The 20,960-nt window shown below is 37.6% G+C and overlaps 1 protein-coding gene across 5 annotated transcripts in view; it reads left to right on the forward strand.

Annotated features, from left to right (window-relative positions):
- COBLL1 (cordon-bleu WH2 repeat protein like 1) overlaps positions 1-20,960 on the forward strand; it is an 86,388-nt gene that overhangs the window by 36,820 nt on the left and 28,608 nt on the right. For all 5 annotated transcript variants that reach the window (XM_056349136.1, XM_056349138.1, XM_056349135.1 and 2 more), the window contains exons 2-4: positions 11,396-11,575; positions 18,307-18,508; positions 19,458-19,686. In XM_056349136.1, coding sequence (XP_056205111.1) covers positions 11,396-11,575; positions 18,307-18,508; positions 19,458-19,686 — 611 coding nt within the window. The remainder of the gene's footprint in view (positions 1-11,395; positions 11,576-18,306; positions 18,509-19,457; positions 19,687-20,960) is intronic.

The raw sequence follows: 20,960 nt of genomic DNA on the forward strand, positions 1-20,960 counted from the left end.
GGAGCGAAGTTTGTCTTCCCTGTTGTTACTGCAGAGCTTCCTAGCTGCAGTCCTGCATTATTTTATCTATTATCTACCCACACCAACACCCACGTATCTATATTTGAGGTATGTGTGTATGTGAGGAAAACGGGAAGGGTCTTTCCTGGCTGCAGGGGTACTGAGTGGCTCTGCTTTTATTTTTCTTACCTTTCCCAACCTATAAATGCATCCAGTGCCTGCCTCCAGTGTTACATCTGAAAAATGATTTTGGATAGGAGAGAAAAGCAGCAGCAGAAAAGCTTGGATAAATTGCCAATTCTGACCTCTACTGATGTTCAAAATAGAGCTGAAAAAGCCATGAGCAGAGTCAGGTGTTTCATCTGCAGGCTTTGAAAAGACGGTGGTGTTACACCTGCTTTCATGACTAGGAGATAATGGCCAGAAGGGCAGATTCAGATTTTGTTCTGTTTGAGAGCCCTTAATTGAACTTTTCTTACTGGTCATGGGAGAAGAACATCTGTATGAGCATCCTTTTATAGCAGCTCTTGAAAAAGGTTTGAAGGTTTGTTCCTAGTGGAGGTAACATATGTTTGTTTGAGTTTTAAGCATTTGTTAGATTTATTAGTGTATCAAAGGTTAAGCTCCCCCTTCCAGTTCAAGCTGCTCTTTGTTTTCTTTTCCTGTTTATTCAGCCAGTTATATATTACTCAATTACTGTTACAGATTTACTGCTTTCTCTTCCCTGCTGCCTTTCTATCAGGCTGTTTTGATAACTGTAAATAAAGGCTAAGCAGGTCATATGAAGTTTTATTAGTTTTGAATGTCATTCAAGTTTTTTGCACTTTCTTTTGGTAGCAAATCTACATTATTTTTTACATTTTATACTTCATGAAGAGGTTGCAAATAGCTGTAAGTATCTGCTTACTGCAGAGCTATGTTGCATGTGGATATGCCAAGCTTCTATTTGTATTTTATGTTAGCCCTATTTACTTCAGAAGTCTATGTTCTTAACCTCCTTAGAAGTAACATCGGTGGAACTGCTTTTCCACTACACCTCTTCTTTTTGTTTGGGTATTTACTTAAGGAGGAAAAAGAAATACTTGCTTTGGCACAACAGAATGTGCTGTAAGGGAACATTTTTATTGGAACATGTTTCTATAATTTCTCAGTAATAATAGTAAACTTTATGCTATTTTGTAGCGTGAAGTATTTTTTTATCCTCTGTTGCCTGCTAGGATTCTGAGCTCTTGGCTGTCTTCCTAACAGTGAGGCAATTCTTACGCCTAGAGAGGAACTATGTTTTGTTGAATGGTGTGAGACAGCACCAACTCGGTGGTGCTCTGTGCTCAAAAGCTTGGGTAGTCTTTGGGGTGTTTTAAGTGAGCTAGAAAAGGTCATCGTGATAATAGTTAAGATTTCGCTTTGAAGGGCAATGAATTATTTTTCTAGGAAAGTTTAAAATTTGTATTTGATGTAATTTACATGTTTATGCTGGAGTTGGTGCCCTATAATGCTAGGAGGGGCACAATTAAAAACATGCCTGTACTGTACAGATTTGTGTTTACATTGCTGCTGAATCACCCCTTTCTAGTAAGGGAAAAAGTTGCATGAATGATGGCTTGAATACAGTCTCTTCTGTTTTAAAGACTGCCACTGCCATGGGGACAGACAATCAGACGGGCAAGTGTCTGTTCCAAATGGTCTGGAGGGAACTGAAGGATTCATTTGCTGCTTTCTCGCTTTTAGTGTGAAAAAGACATCCAAAGATTCCATTAAGCTTTCACCTTACTGTCATGGTTACCATCCCAGTCCCGTGATTTATTTCTCGCTAGGATAAGACTTTTTAAAAAATTCTTTTCTTCAGAGCTATGAGGCTAGTTAGGGGGGGTTTTACACATCCCAATGACTAGGAAAAGCTTTTCCCTAGGAAGAGTTTTGAAAACATGCCTTGATTCCAGGGATGCCTTATTTTCTTGATCCAATTTATTTATGGAAAGAGAGTGGAAATGCAGGTATTTTACATTTTTTGCTTTGGTTGTAGCAGTCATCTGAATATAGGCAGAAGTAAGAGAACATCTGCATAAGATTTGTTGCTTTCTGGAACCTCACTGAGTAAACCCATGGAGATAATCTTCAAAGATCAATTTATTAATAATCTCATCACCTATAACATTACTACTGGCTTGTGAGGTGGTGTATTAGTTACACAACATGTTTTTGTGTTGGGAGAGCTGTTTACCCAGTGCGTTATTTCTAGTACAATCTTACCCAGTATTTTTAAAATATCAGTATTATTTGCAATATTGGTCTCCTTTCAGCCCTGGGAGTCTGTATAGAGAAGTGCACTGTGAAATACTCCATTATCAAAAAAGATTTAGAAATTGTTCATGCTTGTTCCTCTACCTGTAAATTGAGCTTAAAATGTGGTTCTGAACCTTGGGGTTTTTGTACCTAGTGAGCCACCTGCTAGACACAATATCTATACAATATAAACTCAGAATCCCCCTCAATAACTAAGTGAATGAACATATAACCTGAAAACTCGTATTTCTCTATGGAGCAGCTACAGCAAATATTTTCCCTTTTTGTCCTACATGTATCATAAGCCTGGTTTGAAGGGGTAACCCAAGAGTGGACAGTGCTTGACCATCATTGATCCATACCTTGATGTTAACATCCAGCTGGTGCTTTTATAGTAGAAACAGATAGACGGTGTACCAAACGGGTGAGACTGATCTAGATATGAAAGCCTAGTATCAAGGCTGGTAGGCATGCTATATAGATGTTATGAGGCTGGTACATTAGGTACTTGGTCTGCTTAATGTTAAGGAAAAATATCAGAATACCACAGTACGTTAAAACTAACTTAAAAGTAACCTTTTTTGCACCACTTCTGGCAACCCAACTTTTGTGTAGAAGTCTGTATGCCTGGTAATAACTTAGTCAAAGTGAACAGAACGTGACATTTCAACTAGCCAAAATTCAGTTAAAAATCATTATTCTAAGTTCCACAAAAAAGAGGTGCCTTTCATGAGCAACAGCAAACTATTTTTTGAGCACGATATTTAAACATTACCTTGTCATATATTCAGTCAGCTCTAAAAATAAAAACCTAGTAATTTTCAGGAGCTGTAGGGAAATAAATTCAGTGTAAATTCTCATTTATTGAACTGGTATCAGAAATCAGTAGGCCTACTAAATTTTAAAAACCGTAGGTGATTACAAGTTAGAGACTCTGGAAGTCTTCAGATAAATATTAAATGTTTTGATTTATCTTAGTGTAAGAACGCCAGGTGTGGTGAAAAAGCCCCATTAGCAATAAAATTAGATAGTTCTTAGATTAATTTTATGTTTATAGTCCCATTTGGGTCTCTGTTATTACAAAACATCAGCCACAGACCTATGAAAGAAGTTCGGATGTCTGGTTAGAGAGTGGGAAGAAGTGTTTCCAGTTTAGAAACTGCTCGTTATGGTCTGCTGATACTTTAAAAACAAAATTGTAAGTCTTCTAATATGTGGAAAAAATCTTACTGTTTTAGAATAGCTTTTCTGTCATGTACCAGAAGTTGTTTGGTCTTAAGGATTGTGATTAAGAAAACTGTATTGTTTTAAGACCCTCATTAAAAGATGAATGTGGACAGCGGATTAAAGCGTTAGAGAAGAAAGCAACGTACTGCTGGAGGGGTCTCTTTTCTGTGATCCAAATGCAGTTATGTGAAAACAGAGTAATCGGTGTCCAGAGGAAGACACGATATTATCAATTTTGTGATTAATTTTTTTTTTTTTGAGATTCTTGGAAAGCAGTGCTGGAATTGAAAGCAAAATCTGAATGTGCCATTCAAGACTACCTTCTATGTTTCATTTTATTTTCTTTACATAAGAAAAATTTGGACTGTTTTATGTAAAAAGGGAGGAATAAAGAAATTTGGTGTATATGTACAGCCATAGATCTTAAGCAAAGATAAAGATTCATACTGCGTGTAATGATTGTATACCTATTTCACATATTACAAAAAGGTGAGTCAAAGCTGGGAGTGGTTGTGATGCTTTTGGTGCCTGCCATACTGTGGTACTCGCTTGAGATGAGATGTCTGGACTCTTCAGTTCTGTTTTTACAACAAAGCTACTACAACCACGAAAAAGCGGTCTGTTTTTTTCCCTTTACATTTTCAGCATTTTAGTTTGTTTGTTTGGCTTGCTTGGTTTCTCTAGCCTATAGTTTATTTCAAGCTTAGTTCTTGATCTCCGTGGAGGTTGTTGTGATTTGCTTTCCCAGTTTATCTGAGAGTTTTTCCTTGTTCAGATGTTTGTTTGTCTTACTCTCTCAGTGCAAGAACTGAACACACTATGGACTCTACCAGCAGGCAGGAACTTCACCTGAAGAAAGGATATGTATTCACAAATGGCAGCTGCTTAAATTGAACCATTGCATGGGCTTCTGCTGTAAACCCTACACTGAGGGTAGTTTTCAGGAGTTGCCTCAATTCTGTATCTTCATGCCCTCCTCAAGGCGGGAACTCTGGGTCTGAGGAGCAAAGCCTGCTTGTCGACTGTTAGTTCTGTGAGTTTGTCTTCATAGCCTAATGTGCTTAGCAGGTTGTAAAGTGTCTTGATCATTTCACATACCTCTACTGCATGGTGCCCATGGCCTGCTATGGAATGGTCACGGTATGACTTCTGTTTTGTAGCAGCTTTAGGGCAAACCAGCACTGAGCATCTGGAACTGACAAGAGTGACTGACGAAAACAGAACGAGGAGTGGAGGTGGTGTATTAGTCTCTGAATGGTTTGTTTGGTGTTCTTTATCTCAGAGGTTTTCTTTCATTAGGAGGTGCTCTTAAAAGCATACTCTTCTGCAATAATTATTCTCAATTAGATTTGGCTTGCAGTCTTATTTGGAGGAGTATTAGAGATAAAATTGGGACAATGCAACTTTAAAGGTAGCAGAAGGTGAGTAAATTTAGGTACTTCTCATTTCAAGCCCTGATCAGAGGACCTAAGCAGTGAACTGTAATTTGCCAATGGGTATGCCATAACATAAAATGTGTTGTATAGAGCAACTGTATTTTCTCTAAAATGTTAAGATATGTGCTTGCAGTAACTGTGCACATACGCCATTGTAGCTAGATGCAGTGTGACATTGTTGACTTTAACTGATTTTGTGCAATGTTTCCACATAATGATGAACAGATAATTTAGGAACATGGGAATTTTCTGCTCTTTGCTAATAGCACACAGGAAAATACAAACTTGTATATTGTAGGATGTGAGCTATTAAGTAAGGTTTTGTTTTTAAATACAGATTTGTAATGAAAATATGTATCTTGTTACACATTACTCCTTGTTAAATTCTGTGTTTTCACTGATCTCTAGATTTGTTTTCCTTTAAGAGACTAGATGCCAAATATCAGATCACAGACAGGAAAAAAAGCTTCACATGCATAGAAGATAAATCCTGTGCTCATATGTAGGCTATTTTGCTGCACCAGTGGGTATAGGGGTGGGAAGAGTAACAGTCCTATTTCTTGAGTATGTTAATTTTGGTCTATCACGAGGTTATGCAGAGTGTCTTTACAACACCTGTCTCTATAGCTACTATAACTACAAAAGCCATATATTCCAGTTCCCAGGCTAAAAGAAAAATTCTCCATGTGGAATACGTATGTCAATGCTATTGTTAGTATTCAGATTAAGAGCAATAAGGATGAAAATAAGAATGAAAATTGCATTCACTAAAGGAAAGAAAACAAAAATATTCATGCTTGTACTGCAGATGAAACCGACCTTTCAGACTGGCCCATAAACAATAGACACTTATTTTAAATACTCAGTTTTTCATGTGTTTGATTATGTAATTATAAAGTCCCAGTTTGGGAGCTCTGCCTTGCAAACTAACTTAATGTGGTTTACTGAATATTTATGTCTTAAAAATACTTGCCCTCTATTTTTCTTCTTCTTTTTATTTATTTATTTTTAATATAGAAGTTATCGATACATATGCCCTGAAATATATATAGCTGATTTTTTGAGTGACTTGCCTTGATAACTTCAGTCATTTGCTGGACCATGGTGAGCAGATCAGATAGTAATGCTGCAGGTGTTGTCTCCAAGCTTTTCCCTAGCAAGTAGTGTTTGATTTTGAAGATGTGCAGTGGTGGTGCTATGAAACCATAATCCCTGAAGAAGGAACTGAAGAAACAGGAGGAAAGCTGGTGCTTCCATGGTCTTTGTTTAGTGTAGAAGACAAATTTGTTCTGTGAGTATTAAAGATGAGTATTGGGCTGGGAATGCTTATAGGCAAAATTAGGTTTAAATATTTTTTTATAACTGTTGACCAAAACTGATGTATTATTGTAAACAATGGTAATTATTGTGCTTAATGTGGGTTTGAACCCTTGTTAGCTGTTCCTTGGTTGATTTGCGAGGTTTTCGCTGTGTGCTATAATGGTGTAGCAGCATTACTGTAATAATGGAGAAAGCATTATAATAATTGCTTGGGGTGAGAGGTCAAAGGCAAGAAAGAGCTAGAAGAATTTTATTTCAGTGGCCTTTTTCCTCTTGTGATGTGATCTTAGAAGAACTTGATCCTTTTCTGACTTTGAGAATATAATGAAGTACTGCTCGTACTTTTGGCATACATAATTTTGTAAAGTTTGATACAAAAGAATGTGTAGTTGCTCATTGCATAAACCAATGCTCTTCATGATGCCATAAGTCAAATTAACAAATAAATCTATCTGTTTTGCAGTAGAAGGTGTATAATGAATTTTTTCAGTACCTGAGAGATGACTGAATTTCAGGTGATGGTTCCTTATGACCTTTGCTGTCCTGGGTGATTGCTATAGAAAACTTGAGAGATGGTGAGGGGACTGTCAAGCTGTCTTTGTATAGCGTCTCATGTAATTGTGTTCAAAATGGGAAGTGTTGTAAACGTTAGTATTTCTTGATGCCAAGATTTGAAGAGGTAGATTTTTTTTTTTTTAAAAATGCTGTAGTCTTTGGTTATTTACAAATCTGGCAGATAATTTCCTCTCTTTTTTCCCTCTATTTTTTTTTGGGGGGGGGGAAGTGATCCTTATCAAAAGGAAATGCTTGCAATAACTGGAACATCCAGGTCACCGTCAGTTCAAGTATTTCTCATTATTTTAAAGTGTATTTGTCTAGTTACTGATGGTTAAAAATATACTGCTTGTAACTTTCTAACAGGAATTTTTTGAAAATCAAATAAATAGAAGTTTTATTTATTTACTGTGCTGGACCTTTATTTTAAAAAGGGCTTCCACACATTCAGATCTCTGACACTATTATTTCGTTTGGCAAGCAGGAAATACGCTGAGATACAGCAATGACACTTTATTCTGTAGAATTGGGATCTGAAGCACATAAAATGTTGACTTCATGGCCTTGCATTTGATTTTAAAAGATTTATTGTTTTTCTTAACAAAATAATGAACTCTTCTACCTGTATTTGGCTGAAAGAATTACTTAATGTCTTTACAGAAACTGTATTTTGTCACAAAGACTGGTGGGAATTGCAAGTAGGACTTCAGAAATTTAAATTTCTAAGCAATATAAATCAAATACCTTGGGAACAATATAATCTCACAAGATGAGGGCTAGCTGAAAGTCTTGGTATAAGCAGTGGGCTCCAGGTGCACTATTACAAGGGAAATAAAAACTCTGCCCAGGCTGCACCAGCTTGTGTCTGTGGGACCCTGTGAGAGTGCTGCGGGTGTCCCTTTGGTTGCCTTTTTCAGGCCAAGCAAGAATCAGAGAAGAAAGATTCTATTTACTGCTTTCCTGCTTTGTTTTAAGCAATGGATTAAACAGAAGATGACATTCAGGCTGTTAAAGCATAATACGTAAGTGGGATTGTTTATCTGGTGATAAACTGTGGAGAGCACATCCCTTCAGTTGAGTTGAGATTGGCAGTTTTAATGCCTGGTGTAGGGAAGGTCAGGCTGGTGACGGGGCTGGACCCTATGGAGATAAGGAATGAGTGAGGACCCGCATTGTATAGGATACTGCAGCACGATCTCCAGAGGAGTTCTTATTATGAGCTGTGGCTTTATTTGGTTACAATTTCTCTTTTAACTCCATGTCAGAGCTAAATAAATTGGACTTTGATTCTCCCTGCAGCTTTCCTGTAGTTCTGTAGTAGCAACGAAAAGAAATAGTATGATTTTGGTTTTTCTAACTCCTCGTAATGTTTACTTTGAAAATTAGAATAGGTCTGCTTAGCTCCTTGCACACCTGGAAGTTATCTGAACATCAAAGGTGCTGTGAACGAGACCATTTACTGAACCTCTTTTTTCTGACCTCTGAAGTGTTGTTTTTATACGATTAGGAATTTATACTCTTTGTTATGGTTGTATTCTGTATTGCTAGAAATCATGAGTTTTCTTTTCAGGAGAAAAAACTGTCTTAACCACTCTGTCTTTTTAGCAGCTCTCTTGGTTTGCCAAGTATCTGGTAGAGGTGAAGAGGCAAAAGAGAACTGGGCTTTTGTTTGTTTGTTCTTTACAATGGATAAGTGTTTGAAATTACAGCATACTCGGAGTTACTTGGATAATGCTGGTTTTATTTTTTGAATAAAATGCCATGTGGAGGATGCCTTTGTCAGAGAAATCATTTGTGTCATCTTCATGGAGGCCCCAAAATGCAAAAGAGGAGGAGAGGGTTTGTAGGTTAAAACTACCCCTGCAAGTGTATTTCCACTGTCCTGTTGCTTGCTGCTTTTGATTTGCACCTGTAGATGTAATCATGGTAAACCTGGATTTTTCTTGCTGCCCAGTACCAGCTGTGGGGCACAGGAGGTGCAGGCCTTCTGTGGCAAGACAGAGACACAAACTCAAGAAACAAAAAAGCTGTAAGACCAAATGTAAATACTTTGAGCTCAGAATGAGACATGAGTGAATTGGTAGAAAATGAAGTAGAGAGACACACAGCATCTGGAAACAAAATGAATGTATTGGCATCCCTGTTGTTTAATAAGGGTTTGCCAAAAGCTCAGTGTAACTTCTGAGAAAGTATACTTGGAGATTTTTCCTCCTTTGTGTGGGGTGGGAAATGTTAGCATAACTAACCATATAAGAACACCCAGACGTGCTAGAGATGGGCAGGGTGCATAGCTCTGCGGTGGTGTGTGTGGGGATTCAGCTGACCTCACTAGCAGACTGACCCCACGTGTTGTGTGTTCTTTGTAAGTACATGCAACCTCAGCTATTTAGCTGTTGCACATGAGTTTTGACAGGAGTATTTTATTGGTTCTAGCTCTCTACAGTGTAAGTTAGTGTACAAATAGAGCTGCATTTTACTGATGTGGACCATGCACGTATTGCCGTGTGTGATTAAGCACTCACCAATGATTATGGAGCTCCAGCAATGAAATTGCAGTCAGCTGCTTAATGGAAAGTAGAGGCCACTGGCATTTGCAAACAAATCTCTGTGGCATGTACTCTTCAAAGATTAAAATCTGAATTCAGACGTGATAAATACCTTTTAACAGTTGTTTGAAATCACTTAAAGATATAAGAATGAGTAAAAAAGGGGAAAAGCAGTAGTGACTCACTTTGGGTTTAGATTTTTTTTTTTTAATTCATGTCATACGGTAAGGATTTTTTTGTTGTGGGTTTGGTTTTGTTTGTTTGGGTTTTTTTTAAGGTTTTATTGATGCTTTGTATTGGCTAATAGTTCTTTTTGGTAGTTATATGAAAGCTAAAAATCACACAGAAAAAAAACCAAATGAGGGAGGAGTAAAGAGTTTGATTCATACATTTTGCAATGTTCATGTAACCCAGAAACAACCCAACCAAGCTGCTGTAGAGACAAAAGTTAAATTTGCAGCTAAGGCCATACATCTTGAATTGTATGCAGAATGCACCAAAAACCTAATTTAAAACATTCATAGAGAGGAGGTATCAATTTTGATGGCAAATTCTCATTCAGTGTGTGTGGAGGTCTGTGAGCACTCCCGATCAGTCTGAGAGGCTGTGAATAGTTAATTATTCAGCTCGGAGTTCTGAAGTTCAAAACTCTAAGCACTTTCAGCAACGGATCGGTCATGTGAAGTCTCATTACACAGTCGTCTTTTGCAGTGCTGCTCTGGACCTTGTTTGCTCTTCATTGTGAGTGACTTTAAACTTTTTAATTTTCCCAGGGAAGATGTGTGTTTCGAATTGTTAGATCTAATTGTTGTTCTTATTGCTAGATCTTTTGTTTCAATTCTGTAGGACAATTATAGAAGTTAATTTATTTTGTTACATTTAAAGTAAACAGACTTTGGTACAGCTCCAGAATCTAAATTGCCAGCGTATTTTTTGAACCTTTGTGCGTTACGTTTGAAATGTATTTTGAATTTTGGTGAATGTGGTTCCATTCAAGCCTTTTAAAAGAATGGATAAAAAATTTAAAAGTTCTCATGAGGTAATGTGTCTCTGTGGTGTGGTTTTGGTTTTGTTTCTAATACTGAAATTCTTAATAATAGTAGCTATTCGTTGTGGCAATATCAGTGAATTGTGTAAAGTTATTTGAGTAAGAGGGAATGCCGGACTATATGTTGTAAGAAGTGATAGTCCTGCCTTCAGATTTTACTGTAACATAAACATATTTAAGAGATGTAGAAAGTTTTCCTTTTATACCATTTTGGATTTTTTTTTTTTTTTTAAAGTGAAATGAGTGAAACCTATTTAGTGGTCACTCTGCATTCAGGAGTATACTGGTTTTTCTGTAAGATGGGAAAGGATAGTGAGAAAATTAAAATAGGAAATCAGCTTTTGTGAGCGGAAAATACAAAAGCATATTATGACTGAAATGCCAAGAAGTATTACAACACAGCAGTATTGGTTATACTGTTGTTTTATTACTGTATAGAATTAAATAGACTACAGCTGGTACGATTTGTTGGAATGATTTTAATAATCAAAAGAAAAAATTTGGGGAGGAAAAGTGTGATTATTCCCTCTCCTATCCATGCTATATATTAAACCTACTGTCAGTGCCATGTGGCTTCATAATGCATAGTACAGTGTTTCTGTTTATACTAATCCATTAAATCTGTTTGGAGAACACACAAACAGGTCTTTGCATAAGTCGAGGGAAAACAAAATAATTTACCTTTTTTAAGATATATTAAAAAAAACATTTCTGTTTGGGGTTTGGTTTATTTGGGTCTCTTTTTTTTTTTAATATATATATATATATATACACATAATGGATACCTTAGCCTGTTGTATCTTCTGTCACCACTGATAGTGTTTAAAATATTCTGTCATCCCTTCCTTGCAAATATCACTTACACAGTCCGGGTGAAAAGAATGAATTGTGATTCATTCCTGTTCTGACATTTGTTCGCTGGTATGGAATCATATATATAAAAACATACTTGACTTCTAATATTCATCCATTTATTTCAGAAGAAAATCTAAAGCGCCACCGCCTCCATCTGAAACAAAGCCCATTGCTGTTTCTCCGTTTGATAAGACGGAATCAGCCAACCTCATAATGGAACAGAAAGAGGATGTGGTTGATAAAGATATTGAACTATCCGTGGTCCTGCCAGGAGATGTGATCAAGTATACTACAGTAAATGGGAGGTAAGTTACACGCAATGACATTTTTTTGTTTAATCTTCTTTTCTTGCTACAATTTACTGCAACCTTCACCCAGGTTTTAATCACTCAGTAAAATGCAGGAGTTGTGCAAGCCTGAACATCGAGTGCGTCCAAAGAATGGCAATGAAGCTGGTGAAGGGTCTAGGGAAAAAGACCTATGAGGAGCGGCTGAGGGAACTGGGGTGGTTTAGCCTGGAGAAAAGGAGGGTCAGGGGAGACCTTATCATTCTCTACAACTGCCTGAAAGGAGATTGTAGTGAGGTGGGTGTCAGTCTCTTCTCCCAGAGAAGAACAGACAGAACAAGTGGAAATGGCCTCAGGTTGCACCAGAGGAGGTTTAGGTTGGATATTAGGAAAAATTTCTTTGCTGGAAGGGCTGTCAAGCATTGGAACAGGCTGCCCAGGGAAGTAGTGGAGTCACCATCCCTGGAGGTATTTAGAAGATGTGCAGATGTGGTGCTTAGGGACATGGTTTAGTGGTGGACTTGGCAGTGTTAGACTCTATGACCTTTAAATGTCTTTTTCCAACCTAAATGATTCTATGATTTTACTATGATTTTTGGGTAGGTGTGGAAACATACACATTTATCTGCCTTTTGGGAAGACTGTATTTTGAGATTCAGAAATTCCGTATGGCACCTATCAGGATGTATAGCCATACCGGTTGTTCTTTCTAGTCACTCCACATCTCTAGAAAAATATTGGTTTGTGTGAGTCACTGAATTTTCCCATGTGTTTTCCCTGTTAGACTTAAGGATGAGTTCTCGCATCCTATTTGGGTACAGTCATGTGTTTGGTACTTGCTCAGCAGTGCAACCTATAGACTACTAGCAGTCCTAAAAGAAGGTGTCATCACTTCAGGCAAGATCTATAATGCCTCAAGGAAATAGTTTCTAGCTGCAACTTCGGAAAAATTATTTTTTAACAAATATATTTTGCTTAATTTGGTTTTGATCTGAAATATATATTTCAGTCTGCTAATTGGTATTATACATTGTGTGTATAACTCAAGTCACCTTTAGCTGGGAAAGATGTGGACATTGACTGGTGAGGTGAAATCGTAAATCCTGGGACTTAAAATGTTATATTAATTATCATAGCAGGTCTACTAAGAAGGCTCCTATGCAAGTCCTTGTATGGATCAGAACAATTAGGATGCCAGTTTGTTGCTTTTCTAAGCTGAAATAAAGAAAACTATTTGTATGTGTGCTTGTGTTAGTGTATTGCCAGTGTCTTTGCAACTGAAAGCAAGCAGGCTGATTTGTTTTATCTGTTCATTCAAACCAGGTAATGTAAGTGTGTAGTTACACCTGCTTCACTTCTTAATGAGCGATAAAGTCTGGCTTGAGCCTGTTTGCATGTTTTGTCATTTGCTAGAGTTCATGAGGTCATTGCTTAGACATCAAATACCAGCTTGTTCACAAGAGCTGCAGTGGAGGAACTTTTGTGGATCCTCACACACACACCCTCCTACACACCCTGACCTACACACCACCTGTGATTTTCAGGATAACTTAACTCTGAGGTTATATTTCTCAAAAGAAATTATCTGAAGTAATTGATGCCACTATGATGCTTTATGGTATTCTTGCTAGTGTGTTTGCAGCAAGGAATATTGCTGTCTGTAAATGTGATGCATCACTCTTTTTTTTAAATTTCTTAAAGGTGAGACTCCATCTGTACACTGTCAGGCACTTCTTTTAGCTTCCTTTGCCCACACTTAGGAGTACTGTGTGCCCTCTGTATTGCTTTACTAAGAACAAAGTGCCAGAAAGGAACGTTGTATGTATCTTCACTCGGTCAAATTATGTTGTGTATAATTACCCAGTGTTCATGACAGGCCCTAGGCTTATCAGGAGTTGCACACATTTCCCAATCAGTTTTATTATCCCACAGTTACTGGTTTTTTTTTTTCACAATCAAGGTACTCTATGTGGTTAATCACATAAATGGCTCTTTTGCAAATAAGATCCTATATTAGCACTGCTAGGCTCCCTCAGAATGAGAGCAAATACTGTGCAGGACCTGCAGCTCGCTGTGAAATGTACTTCAAACTAGTTTTGCTCTGTCTAGAAATGACATACAGATAAATTGCTAATTTGTCTCTTTCCTGTTCATAATCAGGGATGAGCAGCTTCAGAGCTCCTGAGGAGAGAATACCTTATTTAAATCTCATACTAGAAAAAGCAAAACTGTCAGTTTCTATAGCCATGTGCTCAAATGTCATAGTCCCCTAGAAGAAACTTCTCTAGTGTTCTCAGATAAAACTGTGTTGGCTTGCTCCCTGATTTGGCATAGTGGATAGCAAGAGCTACGTAGAACAAAGCAAGGTGTTATGTAGATGAATATCCCAAGTGGGCAGAAGTAGGCAGAAGAAGATCAGAATGAAATCCAAAAGGGGTTTTAGAGAAAAAGATTACAAGAGAGAATAATTTTTGATCCTTGATTTGATCTATAAAACTAAAGCAAAAACTGAGAGACTTAAAAAAGGAAGGAGGACTGAAATAGCACATTTCTCATTCTGAAACTTCAGGCAGGGGTGGATTCTTTTATTTAAGCCTGGGCATCAATTTGTATTTTGTATTAGTTGGTGATAGTGATTCGATTAATCTGCTAGGAGAGTGCAAATGGCACTGCAGATTCTTATCACCAGGATTCCTGGGAGGGAGCTCAGGCAAACAGTTATTTAAAACCAACCAACTCCCCCAAAAACACAGTAGGAGCAATGAGTGGTAGGAAGTGAAGGTATGTTGCTGCTCATGGTAAGGAATAAATGAAGCTGCCTTTTTTTTTTTTTTTTTTTTTTTTAAGTGGGAGTGTATTTCAGAGTGAAGTTTCTGTTTCTTCTTCATTGGTTCTAAATACAGCATAAGGCTGAAGAATTTTCTGTAGCCAAAGAAAAAAAATAGCCTGAAGTATTTTATTTAGCAGTCTGATCATAAGTTAGTTTCTTGTTTTCCCACAAGGAAGAGATGCAGAGTTTGAGAAAGTTTTCTTGAGATTAATTAGTTTCAGTTGTATGCATAAGTAAATTAATGTAGAGATTTCAAGGGCCAATATGTTAGTGATGTGCATTTTATTTGGAAATTGTGTCAAACATAGTTTTGCAGGGTAGTATGTTTAGGGCTTCAGTTTCAGACACCTTCCTGAGAGACCTTAGCTTTGCTGAGTTTGTTTCTTAGAGACCTTTGTGTGTTTCTATTTGATCCATTCTTGAGTATTTTCAGTCATTAGGGTATTCTTAATAAACTGTTGATTTACTCCGTATAGCTAGCTAGTGAATAACAAGCTTTGTGGTGTTGCCCTACTTTTCAAAGCCTATTGTACTTACGTTTGTTACTAACAAATTCGGGGGGGATTGGTGATGTTTTTTTGTTGTTGTTCTCCATGAAAATAAATGTCTTTTTCTCTTTAGAGAGTAGGATTAGTAAATATTTTGCAAGGAAGGCCATGAAGCCATAGGCTTACATGATCAGAGTTCTATAGAAAGCCACACTGTGTATAGGTTGGTTTCTTCTCTACTCCCCCAGCCCCATTCCATCCCTACCTAGGAATACTTCTGGTGGCTTCTCAGTTTTGTTTGTTCAGTGGTGCTTACAGTGAGTCTCGTGATAGCAAGACCTTGCTTCGAAAGTTTGACTGTGTAAGAATCTCACCTTAAAAAAACAAAGTAGCAAATATCTAACCCTTGTTTTTGGAAAGCAGTGTAGGAATTTGGTGCATTTTTTCCTTTAAACAATTAATCCAGTAGTTGAAGTGACACCTTTCACTGTTGGTTACAAACATGACATGGTTTGAGACATTCTACGCGAAGGTTCATCATTTAACTATCAACTGATGTAATGAGAGGCTGCTATTAGCTTAGGCAGGTAGGAGTGACCAGAGGAAAACAGATGAGAGGTGGAGGGGTGCAGAAACATGTACGTAAATTTATGATCAGAGGTTTCCAGAAAACTAGGTAATGTAATGAAGCTAAAGAAATTGCAAATAAAGATTTTACTGAAATTAAAGGAAGACAAGTAGGTGGTGAACTCAGAGACAGCTGATGGCTACTTCTTTGCGTTTTACTAAATATTAATTATGGAAGTCATTAAATTTGCTGTGATACATGTATTCCTCTACCTGCAATCCTTGAAGCCTTTAGCAGAAAATAGTCTTACAAGTTTTGGAGGATGTGATTTCAAAAAGAGATTGCTTTTGGTACCACTGTAGGAATATCTGTCTAAAGCAGTTGTTAAAAGTGTCTTGGCCTCCAGTGGAGGGGGGGAATTTAAAATCTAGCATCCTCCAGTCAAGCAGGTAATTTCTGGAAGTACCAGCAGAAAGCAAATTTGCACTGAATCGCTGTTTTCATGTACTAATTTGCATGTACCTGTCTGTTTGTGAGCAGCTATGTTTCTTGCTTATCGTTCTGTCACTTCTTGTGACTGTGCTTAATGTGAGGGCTTGCCCCTGTCATCGTGGTGCATTTCCACAGGACGGCTTTTGGCAATCTTTGCGTGTGAATTCTCGTCCTGGTCATCTTTATTGTTCTTACCCTTTTCCAATAACTGAAGGCCAGAGTAAGGGCAGCTTTTAAAGCTAGTCAGTGTATAAAAATGCACCAGAAAAAAAGTAATGGGTAACCTATTGGACAGGCTGATAACCAGAAAGGTCACTGCAGAAGTGGTGTCTGCTGTCTGCGCTGGCTCCCTCCTCCCCTCCCCTGCTCTGCCCCACTGTGAAGTGGGGGAATGACATTCTCTGCATTTGCAGCTTCGTTCTTGTTAGGGTGAGATGGATGTACTTGTTCTATTATGGGTTAGGCTAGAGTAGTTCCTTCTTTCTTCTAACTGGAGCATGTTGTGATATGTGTGAGAGAAGAATTGAAATAAACTCTCTGGTTTAGCTATGTCTGCAGTGCTCAGTGTTTTTCTCACGGTATTCCTCAAACTGATACATATCACCTAGACAAAGGCACAGGAATATATTACATTCTTCTATACCTCTTCAGACCATCTGATAGCTGCTTTTTTGACACCTTGGAGCATTATTTCTATATGGTTTTTTTGTTTTATTGTTCCTTTCCTCCTGCCTTTGTCTCCTGAGGCAAGTATTCTGCCACTTAAGTAGGTAGAAAGTTCCCTCTGAGAAAAAAAAAGAAGTAACAGGTCTGCAGTACCTTTATCTGTCACCTTTCCAACTCTTTCCGTCTTCTGGAGGTGCAGCATGTACACCAGAGAGTCCAGCCCTGCTTCTAGTAATCAGAAGACAATTTGCTTAAAGACTGCTTGTTCTTTAAGACCAGGTGAAAGCAGACATTATATTCTACTATATATAATTTTATATATATGTATATATATATAAAATTAAAGGGGGCGTGGGGAGAACAACACAGCGTGCACAGTAATTTCTAATGCTGAGTCATTCTTAATTCTTTTTACAGAACTGTATCATATGAAAAGTCTGGTTTAACTTCCTACTTAATAAAGGTATTCACAGTCTTATACTAGAGTTCTGCCTTGTTTGATGGCTTTTTATAGAGAAGCTATCTATTTCTGCATTTGGCTATACTACCATAATACTTGCATCTGTTATGAGATTACATCAAGATATTAAGATTTCTGATAAAGCCATACCGGACAAATCCTGTATTAATTTTCTTAAACACTTGCAGTGTTTTTTAACATAGCATTTGATTGCTTCACAGACTTTTAAGTTATTTTCATAATATCCCTGCCAGACAGAGCAGGTGATAGTTTTCAGTTTGTAGCTGTAACTGAGAGGTGCAGAGAGCATCAGAATGAAATGCTTCTTATGGGTGATTACCTCACTCTAAAAACTGAGGAAGGACCAGTTCCAGTGATGTGATAGTTCTATAACCTTATTCAGTTGTTGTAACATGCAAAGTTAGGATACTCTTCTTACCTTTGATCTCTTTAAACTTTTATGACACTTCTGTTTAAAGTATAGCTTTAATAAATTTATTCTAGTAGCAACTGGGTATGTTCAGCCTATCTTAATATGCTGTTCTGCACGTTCTTCATTGAGCACTGAGAGAGCAAGGATGTACAGTTAGTGACTACATATGAAAAATTTGGTTTGCCATACTTCATTTTGAAAAGGACATCTGTTGCATCACACAGAGCTGCTCAAGAAAATGCTTTCAACTGCTATATAGTCATTTGGCTTCCTTCCCTCTGTATTAAACACCTGGCTCTCATTTTGGGATCCCTAATGCAGGACCTCTTTTAAAGGTGACTTCCTCAAACTTTATTTCTCCTGCTTCATCCAAATGGCTTACACTCAGAATTTCTGAAAATAGAGTCCCTTGTAACCTCAGAATGGATATAAAAATTTCAAGCTTTGGAAGGAAACTGTTCTTAATGAATAGCAGGGCATTTATCACCGCTGCTACAGTTCTTATTGAATGTCAAATGAGGTGGCTAATCCATATGTCCCTGCTGACCTCAGGGAAAGCAGCACTTCACACAAGCAAAAATATCCACCTTTATTCAAGTGCTTGGCATACTTTTGTGCAAACTATTTTCATTTTCTTTTCAGTGATTTTTCTTGGGTTTGGTGCTTTTTATTGTTGAAGATATTTAAATTTGGTGCCTGGCAGTAATTATTTAGTCAGGGAAGGATGCCTTGAGTTAAATGTTTAGCAGCACGTTTTTGCTATAGCCTGCTTAATTGTCATCAGTTGTGACAGTCTCATTTGTCTTTCACAGGAAGCCCGTGATGGACTTGCTGATCTTTCTGTGTGCACAGTATCATTTAAATCCATCAAGTTATAGTATAGAGTTGGTATCAGCAGAAAATAGCCAGATTAAATTCAAACCCAACACGCCAGTGGGAACGCTTGAAGTGGAAAAGGTGATTGTAAAGCCAAAACAAATGGATAAGAAGAAACCTGCCCCAGTTATACCAGAGGTGAGAACTAAAATTAAAGCATATTGAGAATTAGAATCACTGTTGTATTCAACAAGTTTTGCAGTTAGCTTGGCTTTGTTTCAGCTTTTCCTGTTGTCTCCCATGCTCTCACCACTCACTCCTGTGAAATGCTCGGCTCCATGTTCTTCATAACCTCATCTTAGGTAAAATGTATCTCAGTTTATTGCAGCAAACTTCTTTGTTGCCGAAAGGAGGAAATATGACAATACTATTTGAAATCCTACACCTTACTGTCCTTTTGACAAATTATGCAGATGAATTGTGGCTGAATACAGCCTTCCACAATCTGAAAATCAACAACTTGTACCATCTTTCATGTTGTGAAATATATGCTCTTCTGATTGCGTGTTCATTTTCCTTTAATACATACTGTACTTTTTTGGTTGTTACTGGGCTTTTCTTTATATACCCTTAAGAAGGCAGGAGGAGCTTTTAGAAGTACTAAAGCAGCTTCTGGGTGTTGCCTAAATCTTCCCTTCCACTTCTGTCCTTCTGCTGTATAGAACAATCGTAATTAATTTATTTAGTAATAGTAATTAATTTATCTAAAGCACTTACACAGGGCCAAGGTAGCTCTGCTGCTCCCCTTTTTACCTTCATCCGATGTGTGTGCACACAGGCATGCACTCGTGGCTCCTTGGCTGACTCCTACAGCTGCCTAATGTAACCCAGTAGGGCATCTCACTCCAGGCAGGTGTCCTGCTGGACAGGCAAGGGACAGGCGCTAGAGAAGGAGCAGGCTCTTTCATGTGTCCTTTCACTGCGTAGAAGGGAATTGCAAAATAGTTTCTCTTGTAGTGTTTCTGAATCTGTAACACTGCTGAAATTGGCCGTTGGTGGAATTTCTGTGATTATTGTAAAGCTGTTATAAAAATACCAGTTGTTTCAGAAGTTGTGCTGGTATTTATTGTAATTTTCTTCTCTTTAGCAAACAGTAAGGGTAGTGATAAACTACAAGAAGACACAGAAGACAGTAGTAAGAGTCAGTCCACATTCACCCCTTCAAGAACTCATACCAATTATCTGTAGTAAATGTGAATTTGAACCTTCACACACTCTGCTGTTGAAGAATTACCAGTCTCAAGAACCCCTTGATGTGACAAAATCTCTTAATGACCTTGGACTAAGAGAATTATATGCCATGGATATCAGTCGAGGTAAGACAACTTTTATAAGTTGCAGTTACAGAAAAAATAATTGCTTAATATTTCAACAATGTGTATGTTTTGCTGGGATTTTTTTTACTTATGAAGAAATTAATTTCTAGCAATTTAGTACATATTTCATTAGTCTTCCGCAAAATTGAAACTGGGAAAAGTTTACTTGTACTTATGTTTGCGAAGTACAATATCAAGGTTTTATTTTCTAACAGAGTGTTAGATACCAGCCAAGGTGGCCAAGTACAAATAATCCCCTAAAAGCAACTCCTTCCTTGCCTTCCCCCAAAAGGCCAAACCCACCGTATTTCCCGTAGCTCACAGAAAACACATAGATCATGATAAGCTGAAAAGAACAGAAGCATTGGAGAAATTTAGTTTTGTTTTTAAATTATTTATAAGGTATTAGAATATTGTGATGGTGTTCATACATGTTTCTGAGTGCTGTTTGCTAACTTTGTACGTTGTGAAGGAATAATAATTCTCTTTTTAATTGTGGTCCAATGGGGGCACAACGAACTAACTTCCTTATATTTGTACAGATTCCTATGCATATTTTCAGCTTCAGCTGTAAGCCTGTCTTTCATGAAGGGTTTATTGTACTGTGATTAAAAAATTCTATAGAGTGTGGTTTGTTTCAGAGACCTATCACAGGAAATTTTATCTCAATATAGAATGCAGTAATATTGGCTCACTCCTGTTCTTGACCACTGCACTATTTGCTTGTTTTAACTTCTGCTCTGAAATGCGGGTGTTTGGGTTTTTTGTTTGTGTCTTTTACCTCGCTTCTACCTAAATACCATAACCTTATCGTTTGGTGTTTACAGTTTCAAGAGTTCACTCAGTTACTTCCCAAAGGCTAGTTACCTTGAACAATGGGAGAATGACAGATTTGGAAAATATGTCCTTTTTCCTGTGGAGAAAACAAAAATTTAATCTCTCTTTCTTCCCCACTGGAAAACAACATATTTTTAACTTGCCTAAACAAGTTACTTGAACTACATGTGCCCATGGTGCATTGCCTTGCTTGTTGTCTGGCTACTGCTTTCATTTACAGGCTGGCAGAGCTGCCTTTTGCACAGTATGATGTGTGCTTCACTTGAATCAACAGCCAGAAATCCTTAAGAGAGAATCTGAGGGCATATATGCTTCCTACATGGCAGTGCTCCGCTGGGAAATTCAGATACACTTCAGTTCTCTTGATACAAAGTAGTTCAGCATCATTTCAATTTTGCAGACATCTTCAAAGCTCTGAATTTACCGCTTTCTTTATG

This window comes from Falco biarmicus, chromosome 8 (genome assembly GCF_023638135.1).
Source record: "Falco biarmicus isolate bFalBia1 chromosome 8, bFalBia1.pri, whole genome shotgun sequence".
NCBI classification, from domain to species: domain Eukaryota; kingdom Metazoa; phylum Chordata; class Aves; order Falconiformes; family Falconidae; genus Falco; species Falco biarmicus.